Consider the following 17443-nt stretch of genomic DNA (forward strand, 5'->3'; position numbering starts at 1 on the left):
GATATATCTCTCTGACTTAAAAATTCAAATTTTAAAAATTCTAAATTTTCGCCAAATTTCCGTGTTTTTTTTTAACAAATAAACGCAAGTGATATCGAAGAAATTTTACCACTATCATGAAGTACAATATGTCACGAAAAAACAGTCTCAGAATCAGGGGAATTGAAGCGTTCCAGAGTAATTACCTCATAAAGTGACAGTGGTCAGAATTGTAAAAATTGGCCTGGTCATTAACGTGCAAACCACCCTGGGGGGGTAAAGGGGTTATTGGGCATCAACCACTGAGGACTCTCAAATCTTAATATTTTTCTAAGCACTAGTACGCAGGTAGTCACTACTTACCTGTATGTTGTGCCCGGCGCCGTTCTTCCCCGCCACAGAGCAGTCACAGACCACTCCTGACAGGGATTCAGCTGCCTCTCTTGATATCACATCAATAAAGCGGCAGATTCTTTTCCACTTTTTTCTGTTGACGGGCCGGGACTGTCAACATCATTCTGATTGACAGCTGGATTCCCGCTGCCTAACTGGGGGGGGGGGGGGCCGACTGTCAAGCAGATTAACTTCGGAAGTCACACCCTGTCGACAGAGCAGGGAGGAAAATAATCCACCGCTCTATCGATGTGACGTCAGCAGGGGCAGCTGAATCACCGTCAGGAACTGTGACCGCTCTGTGCCGGGGAAGGACGATGCCGGGACAACAGGCAGGTAGGTAGCAACTACCTGCCTGTCTGAGTTTAGACACATTTTTTGTTTTGTTACAAAGTCTCAGATATCCCCTTTAATAGGCAAGTGGAGATAAAAGGCAGCACTAAAGCTACTGCAAATAAGGGTGCGTGTTTTCTAAGGACATATATCCATATAAAGTTTCAGACGTGATTGCTTGTATATGGAGTGAATAGACATAAATAAGACACTGTTTCACACTGTGTGCATTCTAGTTATTATGAATATTGTCAAGATTATAAAGCATGCATATAAATGTTCTGCATCCCTTAATGAAGCCATAGCACTGAACATCTTCCAAATACATGATCTTTCTATAAGAACAGGAATCATTACTATATTGTAAATGTTCTAAAGAATAAATCATGAAATATGAGTTCCAAACACAAAAGCAGATCTGTCATCAGAATCCACAATACAAACCTTTGCCCTGATGAGATTGGTATATTTACTTTGAAAATACATGTCAGAATGGTTATATAATTCTAATATTACGATGAGCATTTTTAGAGTTCAGCTACAGAATGAAGTAGCTCATAAGTCCAAGTGTATTCCATCTCCATTCAACCTGACAGGCTGCAGCTTGTACTGAGCAGTATGAGGTCCCTGAAGGGTGGAGCAACACTGAGAAGCTGTTTATTAGAACAGGTGGGCGGAGAATGAGTAAAATTTCATAACAGATTATGCTGTCATTCTGACATAGATTTAGAAAGTAAATACAACTGCCTTATCAAGTCTAAGTGATCTATTTAGCAACATATGTAATTTGTAATGAGGACTCTGACTGATCTGCTTATTGACTGAAAACACTTAAAGGGTGTGGTACATCTGCTCACTTGGCTGCATATGGAGGTAGACACGGAACACTGTCTCTTTAAATTTTCAGTTGGTTTATTAAGCGGCATAAAACAATGCAAAGTTCATAAAAATGACCGGGTCCAGCCACCCAGGAATAGCAAAAACACATGGTTCAGATTAGCACACAAAAACACAAGCTCCTCTCTCAGGAGCTAGCTTCCACACACTGAACAACACCTGAGTGAAAAGGCTGGCTATTTAAAGCCAAGACCACACCCTGGGGTAGAGATATGGTGAATGGCCTTCCGCCCGCACTTTGGCCATTCACAATCAAACATGCCCTTTTAAATATGGCTGCTTAACCCTCGTTGCACCTACCATGCAGGAGAAGACTTCCATGTTTCACATCACTGAAGCTAACAGCCTCAGTGAAACATATCTCCCCTCCAGTATTCTGCCAATGACTTTGTCACAAGGGGTATTTCTATCTTGAAGATCCTATCCCAATATGTAGTAGGTTTAATAATAATCGTTTTTAAGATTCACTATATTGCTTGCCTCATGTGCATGGCATTGTTGTAGCTTACTTATCCATGGTTCCGACTGCTAACAGTAAACTAAATAACTAACTGTCCCTATATGCGTGGTTGTAACCATGGATACCTAAGCTACTCCAATGCCCTGCACATGAGTTAAAGGGGTATTCCCATCTCCAATATCCTGTCTCAATATGTAGTAGGTGTAATAATAGTAATATTAGCAAATATCTCCAATTAGAAATGTAGTATAGTATTTTTGATTCACTATCTCTCTTTCCTCATGTGCAGGCATCGCAGGACCTTAGGTATCCATGGTTACGACCACTAGCAACTAGCTAACTGTGACTTTATCAGTGGACGTAACCATGGATACCTAAGGTCCTGCGATGCCTGCACATGAGGAAAGAGACATAGCGAATCAGAAAAACTATACTACATTTCTAATTGGAGATATTTGCTAATATTACTATTATTACACCTACTACATATTGGAGATGGGAATAGCCCTTTAATCGACTCAATAATGAATGAATGATAATTAATGAACACTTATGACCATGTGATATTTCAGTTTTTCTTTTTTAATAAATTTGCAAAAATTTGTACATTTCTGTTGTTTTTCAGTCAGGATGGGGTGCAGAGTGTACATTAATGAAAAAAAAAAATTAACTTTTTAGAATTTACCAAATGGCTGCAATGAAACAAAGAGTGAAAAATTTAAAGGGGTCTGAATACTTTCCGTCCCCACTGTATATTTAAAAAATCCATTAAATCATTCTTGAACCTATATGAATCCCTGATTACTGCAGATATTGTCACCCTTGATGATAAATGACAGTGATGCCCCTCTACTCTCCTTAAAATGTTCCTCTTATGTCCCTAGGAATATTATGGAGGAAACACAGGACAAATGTTTCAGCTAGCCTATAGATAATTAACTCTCAAAGTTGTCAATCGAGCAGCAATGACAATCAATAAAGTAGATTAGTTTCTCCATACAAGTTTCAAATAGAACCCACCCAACATAAAAAAAAAATCTTCATACAACTGGTCCCTGTTTAAGTATTAGGTCACATCCCCACTATCAGTATTTGGTCTATATTTGGTCAGTATTTTTTCTCAGGAGTGGGAGTCAAAACCAAGTGAGGAACAATCAGAGAAAAGGTATAATAGAAACAAGTCACCAATTCTGCATTTATCACCCACTGGTTTTGGCTCCCACTCCTGAGAAATAATACTGACCAAATACTGATAGTGGGGCCGTGGCCTAAAAATCTCAAACTTATCTGCACAGAGTGTTTCAACCTTCAATAAGGTAAATTTAGGGTTCATCAGAGGAACTGGAGCGCCAGAAATGTGGAAGTACTAGCCATAAAGGCCATAGTAAAGCAATGTAGGCAGTACATTTGCTTTAGGTGAACAGTCAGTTATATGGAGTATGTCTACATGTTTCAGATTTCTTTCATAGCAGAAATAATGTTCAGTGTAGTTCACTGCCACTGACTGCCAAAGTAGCTGAACCCAAGTGTCAGATACTTTTCGGAGATCTTGAAAAGATTGGCATCCAGGCTGAGTTCTGTATTTCTCAATACAATTACAGTATGCCCGAATACTGGAGAATGTTATTAATGCATAACACATATAATTATCTTAATAGATCTTAATTATCTTAATTAGTATACTAATAGATCATAGACTGAACATGAGTCAACAGTGTGATGCAGCAGCAAAAAAGGCAAATACAATTCTGGGATGTATTAACAGAAGCATACAGTCTAGATCACGTGAAGTCATTATCGGTCTTTACTCCTCTTTGGTCAGACCTCATCTGGAATACTGTGTACAGTTTTGGGCACCACATTTTAAAAAAGACATAGACAAACTGGAGCAAGTTCAGAGAAGAGCGACCAGAATGGTGACTGGTCTGCAAACCATGTCCTATGAGGAACGGTTGCAGGATTTGGGAATGTTTAGCTTGCAAAAAAGAAGACTGAGAGGAGACTTAATAGCTGTCTACAAATATGTCAAGGGCTGTCACATTGTAGAAGGATCATCTTTATTCTCATTTGCACAAGGAAAGACTAGAAGCAATGGGATGAAACTAAATGGGAGGAGACACAGATTAGATATTAGAAAAAACTTTTTGACAGTTAGGGTGATTAATGAGTGGAACAGGCTGCCACGAGAGGTGGTGAGTTCTCCTTCAATGGACGTCTTCAAACAGAGGCTGGACAGACATCTGTCTGAGATGATTTAGTGAATCCTGCTTTGAGCAGGGGGTTGGACCAGATGACCCAGGAGGTCCCTTCCAACTCTACTATTCTATGATTCTATGATTCTATGATTCTTGTTAGTATTTGCTGATGAGTAATGTGAATTCTTTTATTTTCTTGACAGAATGGTGTTGAGGAAACTGCAGCAGAATGCAGAAAACTTGGAGCCAAAGTATACACGTATGTGGTGGACTGCAGCAAACGTGAGGACATCGGTCAAGCTGCTGATAAGGTGGAAAACTTCCTGTACCTAAATATTATTTACTGATGATGGTCATTGAGTAAAGCATTTTTATCTCTTTAAAGAGGACCTGTAACTTGTCATATATATGCAATATTTTACCTGGTGTAGAAGCCGCTGTTCTCCTGAAACTGACATTGCATTCAGTTTGTTCCTACACCTCTCCATCCCTGAGAAATGTCCCTCCATTACATGTCTATACATTCCTCACAAGTATTAAAGCTGTCAAACAGTTGCAAATCATGCACACGAGTGATTCAAACATATCACCGAGCAGCTGTAACTACTCGGTGCTCGCCCGAGCATACTCGGCGAAAGGGTTAATAGAACATACTTGCTCATCACTAGTCCTGATATTTCCGGTACTGGAAAAAACAGTACCGGAGATACTGTATCTGTGTCTGTGCGCAACATACGTGTGGCATCCGTATGCCGCATCAGTATGACACGTACCGGCGCCTGGGAAGAGCCTGGGTACATTTAGCGATATTCCCAGGCACTGGGTGCTGAAGGCAGGGCCGGCTCCAGGTTTTTGTGGGCCCTGGGCGAAAGAGTCTCAGGGGGCCCCTTTAACACATGCCACAATTCATGATGCACAGATACGCAGAGAAATATATGTATAGTACAAGGCCAAAGATTTTACTTCTTTCATTACATGAGTGATATCTATTGTAAATTCTACAATAGCTCAGAAACCGGCAAATCCTCGCATCACACAGTGCAGACCGGACAATATAGTCCTCAATACAGTATTATGGGCACCACTAAGTCTTCCATACAGTATTATGGGCACCACATAGTTCTCAATACAGTATTATGGGCCCCATATATTGCTCCATACAGAAAAATGGACCCCATATGATGCTCCATACAGAATAATGGATCCCATAAAACGCTCCATGCAGAATAATGGACCCCATAAAACGCTCCATACAGAATACTGGCCCCCATATAATGCCCCATGCAGGCTGTGCCCCATATAATGCCCCATGCTTCCTGGGCCCCAATATAATGCCCCATGCTTCCTGGACCCCTATATAATGCCCCATGCTTCCTGGGCCCCCATATAATGCCCCATGCAGCCAGGTGCCCCATATAATGCCCCATGCAGCCAGGTGCCCCGTATAATGTCCCATGCAGCCAGGTGCCCCATATAATGCCCCATGCAGCCAGGTACCCCATATAATGCTCCATGCAGCTAGGTGCCTCATATAATGCCCCATGCAGCCAAGTACCCCATATAATGCCCCATGCAACCAGGTGCCCCATATAATGCCCCATGCAACCAGGTGCCCCATATAATGCCCTATGCCAGGCTCCATAAATAAAAAAAAATAAAAAATCAAATACTCACCTCACTTTTCCTCACCTGCTGCCGCTGCTCTCATCGCTGCCACTGCTCGGGACTCTTCAGCCGCGTCTCCGTCTTCCATGGCTGCTGGACTGTGACTGTCCAGGAGAGGACACGGTGCAAAGACATCATCGCGCCCTCTGACCTAAGACGTCATAGTGCAGCAGACGCGGAGGATACAGGACCTGCTGTGGAGGCACGGGGAGAGGTAAGTATTATGCTGGCTGCCGGGGCCCTGAGCAAGCGGGGAAGGGTGGCACAGTGGCGGGCGCTGGCTCCGCTCTCCTCCGCTCACGGGTCCCATAGCGCGCCGGGGTGCCCGACGGGAGTTGTATTCAGCCCACGTCGTGTACATCGTGTATTAACCCCTTTACCCCCAAAAGTGGTTTACACGTTAATGACCAGACCAATTTTTACAATTCTGACCACTGTCACTTTATGAGGTAATAACTCGGGAATGCTTCAACGGATCCCCCTGATTCTGAGATTGTTTTTTTTTTATGACATATTGTACTTCATGATTGTGATAAAATTTCTTCGATATGACTTGCTATACTTTGTGAAAAAAATCGGAAATTTTTGAAAATTTTGCAATTTTCAAACTTTGAAGTTTCATGCCGTTAAATCAGAGAGATATGTCACTCAAAATAGTTAATAAATAACATTTACCACATGTCTACTTTACATCAGCACAATTTTGGAACCAACATTTTTGGGGGTTAAGAAGTTATAAGGGTTAAAAGTTGACCCCAGCAGAATTTACATAACCATTTTTTTAGGGACCACATCACATTTGAAGTGACTTTGAGGGACCTTTATGACATAAAATACCAAAAAGTGACACCATTATAAAAACTGCACCCCTCAAGGTGCTCAAAACCACATTCAATAAGTTTATTAACCATTCAGGTGCTTCACCGGAATTTTTGGAATGTAGAAGAAAACAATGAACATTTAACATTTTCTCATAAAAATGTTAGTTTAGACCCAAACTTTTTTATTTTCACAAGGGTAACAGGAAAAAATGGACCACAAAATTTGTTGTGCAATTCCTCCTGAGCACGCCAATACCCCATATGTGGGGGAAAAGCACTGTTTGGGCGCACGGCAGGGCTCGGAAGGGAAGGAGCGCCATTTGACTTTTTGAATGTAAAATTTGCTTGAATAATTAGCGGATGCAATGTCACATTTGGAGATCCCCTGATGTGCCTAAACAGTGGAAACCCCACACAAGTGACACCATTTTGGAAACTAGACCCCTCAGGGGACGTATATAGATGTGTGGTGAGCAACTTGAACGCTCAGGTGCTTCATAGAAGTTTATAACATTGAGTTGTAAAAATAAAATTGTCACATTTTTCCCACAAAAACGTTTTTCAGCCCACAATTTTGCATTTTCATAAGGGTAAAAGGAGAAATTGCACCATACCATTTGTTGTGCAATTTCTCCTGAGTAAGCCGATACCCCATATGTTTATAACGTAGAGCAGTGAAAATAAAAAGATGAAACTTTTTCCACAAAAATGATCTTTTGGCCCAAATTTTTTTAATTTCACAAGGGTAAGAGGAGAAAATTGGACCCCAAAAACTGTTGTGAAATTTCTCCTGAGTACGCCGATACCCCATATGTGGGGAAAATACACTGTTTGGGTGCACGGCAGGATTCAGAAGGGAAGGAGCACTGTGTTACTTTTTGAACGCAAAATTGGCGGGAATCGAGAGCGGATGCCATGTCACGTTTGGAGAGCCCCTCATGCACCTAAACAGTGGAGACCTTCCACAAGTGACCCCATTTTGGAAACTAGACCCCTCAACGATTTTAATTAGGGATATAGTGAACATTTTGAGCCCAGAGGTACGACACAGAATTTGATAACATTAGGTCATCATATTTAATAAGTTGTCATTAGTCTTGAGCGCAAGTGTTCGCTACTTGAGTTTGCATCGGGTACTTGGGCATGCACCATGTATCGCAGGTGCTAGAGTGTCATGCTTGAGTCCCCGTCCCGTATGTTTCATGGTTGTTAGATACCCAAAAAAAACATGCGGGGATCGCTCATGCATGGCAGGCAATCCTCGCAAGTTTGTTTTGGCTGTATAACGGCCATGAAACATATGGGGCAGAGACTTGAGAATGTCACTCGAGCACCCGCGATACTCTGCGCATACCCAAGCACCCAGGGTCGGACTGAGGTGCTTAGGGCCCACCAGGGTAATTGACTCTAGGGGCCCACACCACAGCTACCATAAACGGTTTTATTACTTGTTAATTTTTCGGCCTCTCTCACTAAAATGTGTGCCTTTTCGCAAACTATACAGTGTGCAAAAGAACTGTAATGTGCACTGCACTATATCAAAGTGTTTTTTTGTTAAAATGGAAGAAACACAAGATGACTGTTAATCTTCCTCGGTCTCGGGCTCCATGCAAGATCTCCCCTCGTGGGGTAAGGATGATTCAGAGAAAGGTCAGGAATCATCCCAGAACTACACGGGAGGACCTGGTCAATGACCTGAAGAGATCTGGGACCACAGTCTGAAACATTACCATTAGTAACACACTACGCCGTCATGGATTAAAATCCTGCAGGGCACGCAAGGTCCCCCTGCTCACGCCAGCACATGTCCAGGCCCGTTTGAAGCAGGGCTCTGGAGTCGGAGGCCATTTTGGTGGAGTCGGTATAAAATAGACCAACTCCGACTCCTAAAATATATAATAAATTGGGTACAGTAGTTCAATGCAGTTTGTGGGGAATATTTTTTCATAATAATTTGGAAAAGTTATGAAACGTCCTATAAATGTCTGTCCTATTCCTGATCTAACGGTCTAGACTTTTAGCTGAGATGAATCTGTGCTACAGTAAATTCATCACTTAAACATGAGCCATGTATGAGAGAGTCGGAGTCGGAGTTGGAGTCGGTGTCATGGAAATTGAGGATTCGGAGTCGGAGGTTTAGCTTACCGACTCCACAGCCCTGATTTGAAGTCCGCCAATGACCATCTGGATGATCTGGAGGAGGCATGGGAGACGGTCATGAGGTCAGATGAGACCAAAATAGAACTTTTGGTATCAACGCCACTAGCCGTGTTTGGAGGAAGAAGGATGAGTACAACCCCAAGAACACCATCCCAACTGTGAAGCATGGTGGGGGAAACATCATACTTTGAGAGTGCTTTTCTGCAAAGGGGACAGGAAGACAGCACCGTATTGAAGGGAGGATGGATGGGGTCATGTATCATGAGATTTTGGCCAACAACCTCCTTCCCTCAGTAAGAGTATTGAAGATGGGTCATGGCTGGATCTTTCTTCATGACAATGACCCAAAACACACAGCCAGGGTAACTAAGGAGTGGCTCTGTAAGAGGCATTTCAAGGTCCTGGAGTGGCCTAGCCAGTCTCCAGGCCTGAACCCAATAGAAAATCTTTGGAAGGAGCTGAAACTCAATGTTGCCCAGCGACAGCCCCGAAACCTGAAAGATCTGGAGAAGAACTACAGGAAACGTCTGACCTCTGTAAATGCAAACAAAGGTTTCTGTACCAAATATTAAGTTCTGTTTTTCTATTGTATCAAATACTTATTTCATGCAATAAAATGCAAATTAATTATGTAAAATCATTCAATGTGATTTTCTGTTTTTTTTTTTTTTATAGATTCTGTTTCTCACAGGTGAAGTGTGCCTACGATAAAAATTACAGACCTCTCCATTCTTTGTAGGTGGGAAAACTTGCAAAATCGTCAGTGTATCAAATACTTGTTTTCTCCACTGTATAATGACAGGTGCATTATATACAATGTTATGAGTCAGAGTGAAATCCTTAAAGTATACTGGACTTTTCTTTAGGCTACGGCCCCACTATCAGTATTTGGTCAGTATTTTTTGTAAGCCAAAACCACGTGAGGAACATTCGGAGAAAAGATATAGTAGAAAGAATTCTGCATTTTTGACCCACTCTTGGTTTTGGCTTACAAATGCTGAGGAAAAATACTGACCGAATACTGATAGTGGGGCTGTAGCCTTAAAGGGACTCTGTCAGCACAGAATGACTGTACAAACCAAATGCAGGCGCTCGGTGCATCATGACAGGGCCAATCTTTTACATACACCTTCCCAAGGCCCTGGAAAATCAGAGGGGCCCACCGCCCACTCACTGTCGGGGCCCTGGCCGCTTCCTCGGCACCTGTTCAGGGACGCAGGCGCTGCTTGATTGCCGGCACTCCCCCCAGACATGGCCGCGCGCTGTCCGGCTATGTCTGCTAGTAATGACGCGGCAGGGTCGACGGCACTGCACCTTTAATTGTGCTTGTGTGTCGCCCCTGCCGCGTCATTACTAGCAGACACAGCCGCACAGTGCGCAGCCATGTCTGGAGGAGTGCCGGCAATCAAACACCGTTGGAGCGGAGGTCCTGCACAGATGGGCGGGAGCGGCACGGACCCGACCGCAAGTGGGCCCCTCTGATGTTCCAGGGCCATGAAGTCTGTGACACGCCGGGGGCCCTGCACTGCCCCATACCTGAGGAGCTGCTGGACAGGACACTTGACCGGGGACAGGTGAGTGAGGCTTCCCCTTCCCCAATCCCCATATTAAAAATATTTGTAATGGGTCTGTGTGAGTGCATGTATGTGAATGTCAGTGTGTATGACTGTGTATATATATTTGTCTGTTTTATATATGTCTTTAAGAATTTGTGTAAAAATGTGTGTATGTCTGTATGTGTACATATCTGCGTACCGTGTGTGCGTGCATATGTCTGCGTACCGTGTGTGCATGCATATGTCTGCGTACCGTGTGTGCGTGCATATGGCTGTTTACCGTGTGTGCTTGCATATGGCTGCGTACCGTGTGCGTGCATATGTCTGCGTACCGTGCGTGCGTGCATATGGCTGCGTACCGTGAATGCGTGCATATGGCTGTTTACCGTGTGTGCGTGCATATGGCTGCGTACTGTGTGTGCGTGCATATGGCTGCGTACCGTGTGTGCGTGCATATGGCTGCATATGTGAAGGATGAGGGGGCAGGCTGGGCCCTGTGTACTATATATATATTTCTCCGCCGTATCTGTGCATCATGAATCGTGGTATGTGTTAAAAGGGCCCACTGAGACTCTTTCACCCGGGGCCCAGAAAAACCTGGAGCCGGCCCTGCACCTTCCCACCTGCTGGTTTCCATCTATCTCCATCCTTCTCTGGCTCTATGAAGCCAGAGCTGTCAATCTAATTAGAGGGAGATTGTGGAGATTGAGGGAAAATAAGCAGGTGGGAAGATGTATATAAATGATTGGCCCCGCCATAAAGCACCGAACAGCGGGACTTAGTTTGAACAGTCATGCAGTACGGAAAGTCGCTTTAAGGGTAACTTGTCACATTGAGAAACACTATTTATCTGCAGATATGTGGTTAATCTGCAGGTAAATAGGGTTTAAAGCCAGGTTAGCCAACTTAATGAAAAAACGTTAACTACAGGGAGAAAATTACGTTTTATTCTCCCTGCCGCCACTCGTTTCCTGTTATAGGGTCGGTGCAAGGAGGGAGACAATACAGGCACTGCTAACTACAAAGTGAGTGTGCTGTAATAACGTCCCGGCACCTTGATTGTGACATTGTCTAAGGAGCCCAACCTCAGTGTGAGCTTCTTTGAACAACGATCATGGCAGCAACACATGAAAACTCATCAGCAGCCCACAATTGCGTCACAGGGGGTTGATCGAAGCTGGTGAGTGCATGCACCAGCCATCGTGCTATCTAAATGACGCTGTCAGTGATTGACAAGGCCATTTAAATACTTAAAACAGCAATCAAGGCGAGCTCTGATCACTGCTGTTACAGGCAAATGCCGGCTATGTGTCACAGCCGACATCTGCCTGGTATGGAGAAGGCTCAGCTCCTGAACCTGCTCCATAAAAGCACATCACTAAGGTGCCAGTTATGTCAAGGTTAGCCAATTTCACTTATCTGTTCCTAAACATGGAAAGACAAATGGAAGATTTATTATAATTGGAGAGAGATTGGGGAGACATTTTAGAAGACAGTATGGGGAGAATGTGTGAAGAAACAGGATAGTGAATGGGTGAGGGTACAGATTGGGGAAGGGGGTGTATTTATTGTCAAACTACTATGTTTTCTCTTTTTAAATTTTAATGACAACCAAAAACATCCAAATGACTCTGTTCAAAAGTTCACATACCCTGGTGATTTTGACCTGATAACATGCACAGAATTTGACACAAATGGGTTTGAATGGCTACTAAATGTAACATCCTCACCTGTGATCTGTTTGCTTATAATCAGTGTGTGTGCATAAAAGCTGAGTGAGTTTCTGGGTTCCAGACAGACTCTTGCATCTTTCATACAGCCACTGATGTTTCTGGATTGTGAGTCATGGGGAAAGCAAAAGAATTGTCAACGGATCAACGGGTAAAGGTACTTGAACTGTATAACACAGGAAAGGGATACAAAAAAATATCCAAGGAATTGATAATGCCAGTCAGCAGCATTCAAACTGTAATTAACAAATGGAAAATCAGGGGCTCTGTAAAAACCAAACCACGGTCAGGTAGACCAACAAAAATTTTGGCTCAAACTGCCAGGAAAATTGTTTGGGATGCAAAGAAAAACCCACAATAACATCAGCTGAAATTCAGGACTCTCTGAAAACTAGCAGCGTGGCTGTTTCAAGATGCACAATAAGGAGGCACTTGAAGAAAAATGGGCTGCATGGTCGAGTCGCCAGAAGAAAGCCATTACTGCACAAATGCCACAAAGTATCTCACCTACAATACGCCAAACAAGGTAATTTGGAGTGATGAGACCAAAATTGAACTTTTTGGCCAAAACCATAAACGTTACATTGGGAGAGAGGTCAACAAGGCCTATGATGAAAGGAACATCATTCCTATAGTAAAGCACGGAGGTGGATCGCTGATGTTTTGGGGATGTGTGAGCTACAAAAGCACAGGAAACTTGGTAAAAGTTGAAGGAAAGATAAATGCAGCACGTTATCAGCAAATACTGGAGGCAAATTTGCACTCATCAGCCCGGAAGCTGCGCAAGGGATGTACTTGGACGTTCCAACATAACAACGATCCAAAATACAAGGCCAAGTCGACCTGTCATTGGCTACAGCAGAACAAAGTGAAGGTTCTGGAGTGGCCATCTCAGTCTCCTGACCTCAATATCATTGAGCCACTCTGGGAAGATCTCAAGCGCGCAGTTCATGCTAGACAGCCCAGGAATTTACAGGAACTGGAGGCTTTTTGCCAAGATAAATGGGCAGCTTTACCATCTGAGAAAGTAAAGAACCTCATCCACAACTACCACAAAAGACTTCAAGCTGTCATTGATGTTAAAGGGGGCAATACATGGTATTAAGAACTGGGGTATGTGAACTTTTGATCAGGGTCATTTGGATGTTTTTGGTTGTCATTAAGATTTAAAAAGAGAAAATACAGTAGTTTGACAATAAATGGCTTCACCCAACCAGTAACCATGAGTGGAGGAAAAGTTTTTTTGTTATCATTCATATTGTCTGAAACAAGGTTAAGAAAGGAAAAATTCTGCCGGGGTATGTAAACTTTTGAGCACAACTGTATACACATGCAAACACAAACAAGCGCACACACACATACAAATGCAGTGCAGGCAAACATACACATGTAGACAAGCACACACACAGAAATGCAAACGCTGTCATGCACAGGCACATGCTAATACAGATGCACACTCAGATACGCATATACTCGTACATACACAGAAATGCACACGTAAACACACCCACACATGCGCACACAGACACGTGCACACACAGTCATGCAGACACATGCAGATATTCACACAGAAATGCACGCAGACAAGCGCACGCATGTAGTCACGCACAGACATGCACACACACGCAAATGCACACGCACATACAGGCAGGCACGCACACGTACACATGCACATACAGGCAGACACGTACACATGCACACGCACATACAGGCAGACACGCACACATGCATACACACAGGCACATACAGGCATACATGCACACACACAGACATGCACACGCAGACTCACAAAGACATGCGCGCACAAACACAGAAATGCACATGCAAACATGCACACATGCATACCCAGGCAGACGCGCATGCATACACACACACATAGACATGCGCAGACAAACATATACACAAACACATACAGATTCACATTCCCATAAACAGTCACAAATATTAAGGGTGTTAACATTACTAAACTACCGTGGCTTGTTTCCTATACAGCGTAAAGTAGCTGTGCAGGGCCCAGGTTCTTCAAAGGGGCCCGCGGCCGTGCATGCTCACCCGGCTATAGAGGCCTGTGCGCACCCAAGCTCTTCAAAGGGGCCGCGGCCTTGCGCGCCCAGGCTTTTCAAAGGGGCCTGCGGCCGTGCACGTGACCCCTGTTCCCCGTCTTCCCTGACCCAGCCCGCCCCTGTCTTGAGTGTCGCGCGCGGCCCTGCACTTTTAAAGGGCCCGCAACCACAAACATATATGTATATTTCTGTTGCTTTTTTTTCCCTCTCTCCTCAGCAAGGGCCCATCGGGGATTTCCCCGATACCCCGCCAGGCCAGTCCGACCCTGCAAGCACCCGATGCAAACTCAAGTAGCGAGCACTTGCACTCAACACTAATCGCCATATCGTCATAATTTTTTTTCTTTACTTTTGAAAAAATCCCAATCCCAACACAACCTTAACCCCAACCCTAATACAACCCCAACTCTAATACAACTCTAACCCTAGCACAACCCTAACCCTAGCACAACCCCAACCCTAGCACAACCCTAACTCTAGCACAACCCTAACCCTAGCACAATCCTAACCCTAGAGTTTATTTTTTACTCCGTTCCTCGTGCCGTATAAGTGATTATACGACTTTATTCTTTGGGTTGGTGCGATTACAGCGATACTAGATTCATATCGGGTTTTTATGTTTGGCAGCTGTCACACACTAAAAGATGCTTTATTTTTTGCAAAGACTAGTTTATGCAATCATTTTTCCATATTTTGGCAGAGTCATGTAAGGGCTTGTTTTTTGAGGGACAAGTTGACGTTTTTATTGGTACCATTTTCGGTCAAATTACATTTTTTGATCGCTTTCTATTCCGATTTTTGGGAGGCAGAATAAAGAAAAACCAACAATTCAGGAATTGTTTTTTTTTATATGCCGTTCCACTTTGTGGCAAAATTGATGAGGCAGCATTATTCTTCAGGTCAGTATGTTTACAGTGATACTACATTTCTATAGTTTTTTTTTATTTTTTGGCACTTATTACACAATAAAAACTATTTTATAGAAAAAATAAATTTTTTTGCATCGCTTTATTCTGAGAGCTATAACTTTTTTATTTTTCAACTGATGGAGCTGTGTTTTGCAAGACAAGATGACGATTCCAGCGGTAACATTTTTATTTACATTTGTCTTTTTGATCGTGTTTTTTTCAATTTTTTGTTTGGAGGTATGTTGATAAAGAATTGTTTTTTGCTTCGTTTTTTATTTATTTTTTTACTGTGTTCACTAAAGGGGTTAACTAGTGGGACAGTTTTATAGGTCAGGTAATACAAGACGCGGTGATATCAAATATGTGTACTTTTTTTTGTATAATAGTTCTTTATGTGTACAGCATATTTTTATTTTTTTGGATTACTATTTCATTTTTTTATATTTTTACAATTTAAAAAAAAAATTCACCTTCTGACACTTTTTTTTTAACTTTTACACTTTTTCCCACTATGGGACTTTAATTTTTTGCAGGCTGATCGCTTGTATAGCAAAGGGATGCAGCAGTATCCTTGTGCTATGCAGGCTGCCAGCCCTGCAGACACAAGTTAGATAGATCGTGCACCGAGCACGATCTACCTAACTTCCTGATGCCTGATGACCCGAATGTCGTCATGACTACATTGGGTCATCATGGCAACGATCGGGACCCCGTGCTCACAGCACGGGGTCACCGATCCAAGGTAAGAGGGGCGCTCTTACCACTGCTTTCCCTGGAAATGCTGCGATCGACTTAGTTCACAGCAATTCCGGGGTTAATGTAACGGGAGCAGTGCGGGACTGCTCCTGCAACATAGTACCGAGTGTCAGCTGTTAGAATCAGCTGACACCCGGTGTCAATCGCGTCTACACAGCCTCTGTGCGGGCATGATCGGCAGGGTGTAATAATCCGTACCTGGTCATTAAGGCCCAGGGCGCAGGTACATATTATTATGCCCTGCGTCAAAAAGGGGTTAAATAAATATTTTTCTTAAAAAATGGAGTGGGGTCCAGCAAAATTTTCATAACTAGGAGAGGAAAAGCCGACCGCTGTGGGCTGATCTGGGAAAGGGGTCAATATCCCAAAAGGTTCCTAGGCTATTAATAACAGCTTACAGCTGTTTGCTTAGCCTTTAGTGGTTAGTTTACAGGGATCTGTGAAAAAAATTACTAGTAATAAGTGCTAATCAGCCAAGGCTAAACAGACCGCTGTGGGCTGATACTAATTGCCTAGGAAGGGGCCAGGGATATTGGCCCCCATCCAGACTAAGAACATCAGCCCTCAGTCGCCCCAGAAATGGCGCATCCCTAAAATGCGCCAAATCTGGTGCTTAGCCTTGCTTTTCCCACTTGCCCTGGTGCGGTGGCAAGTGGGGTAATAGTGTTGGGGTTGATGTCAGCTGTTTTAGGGCAGCTGACACCAAGCCCAGGGGTAATAATGGAGAGCCATCGATAAGACACCCCCATTACTAACCCCATAGTCAAATGTAATAAAGAAAAAGACAGAGTCCTTTATTTGAAATAAACACTCCGCACCCTCTTTTTCCCATTTGTTACTGTAAAATTAAAAATAATAAAACACTATATTCCTCACCTGTCCATCAACAATCCATTTACCCAGGAAGAGCTCCAACTCTGCTTCATTTTAATTTCATGGCTGAGCGGTGCAACCGCTCAGCCGTGAATCCAGGAGAAACTGTCTGGGGGTGACGGATAACTTCATGAAGTTCGCAGTCGTGACCCCTACCAACGATCAGACGGCCGAGTCAGAGACCCAAGCAATCTGTCGTGACTTCATCCAGGTATACGGATGTCCAAAGAGGATCTATTCCAACCAGGGAGCGTGCTTTCAAGGGGGAGTCATGGAAGAACAACACCGACTGTACGGCATTGAGAAGACCAGAATGACGCCCTATCATCCACAGGGAAATGAAGACTGTGAACATTTCAACAGAACGTTGCTACAGATGCTGAAGACGCTGGAAGATTACCAGAAGATGAGATGGCCCGAATTTGTATCAGAACTGGTGTGGGTGTACAATAATCGGGTTCACGCCGCAACAGGTAGTACCCCCTACACACTGCTGTTTGGCCATGAAATCACCGAGCTTGAATTCGATCCAGAGGATCTGTACAAGAATGAATACTTCCACCGTGGTGAGAGAACATCGACATCGGTTGCAGACCTCGGGGCGTCTGGTTGGGCAGAGATTCCAGGAGATGAGCCACCCTGATGTGACCCCAG

The 17443-nt window shown here is 43.5% G+C and overlaps 1 protein-coding gene across 2 annotated transcripts in view; it reads left to right on the forward strand.

The window, feature by feature from the left end:
• The window catches only part of LOC141152682 (17-beta-hydroxysteroid dehydrogenase 13-like), a 67312-nt gene that overhangs the window by 12542 nt on the left and 37327 nt on the right, over positions 1-17443 (forward strand). For both annotated transcript variants that reach the window (XR_012247136.1, XM_073637246.1), the window contains exon 2: positions 4461-4568. Coding sequence is in view for 1 of the 2 variants with exons in the window: in XM_073637246.1 (XP_073493347.1) it covers positions 4461-4568 (108 nt within the window). In the remaining variant the exon portion in view is untranslated. The remainder of the gene's footprint in view (positions 1-4460; positions 4569-17443) is intronic.

This window comes from Phyllobates terribilis, unplaced genomic scaffold, assembly GCF_046119375.1.
Source record: "Phyllobates terribilis strain yellow unplaced genomic scaffold, ASM4611937v1 Scaffold_1__5_contigs__length_1240528914, whole genome shotgun sequence".
NCBI classification, from domain to species: Eukaryota; Metazoa; Chordata; class Amphibia; order Anura; family Dendrobatidae; genus Phyllobates; species Phyllobates terribilis.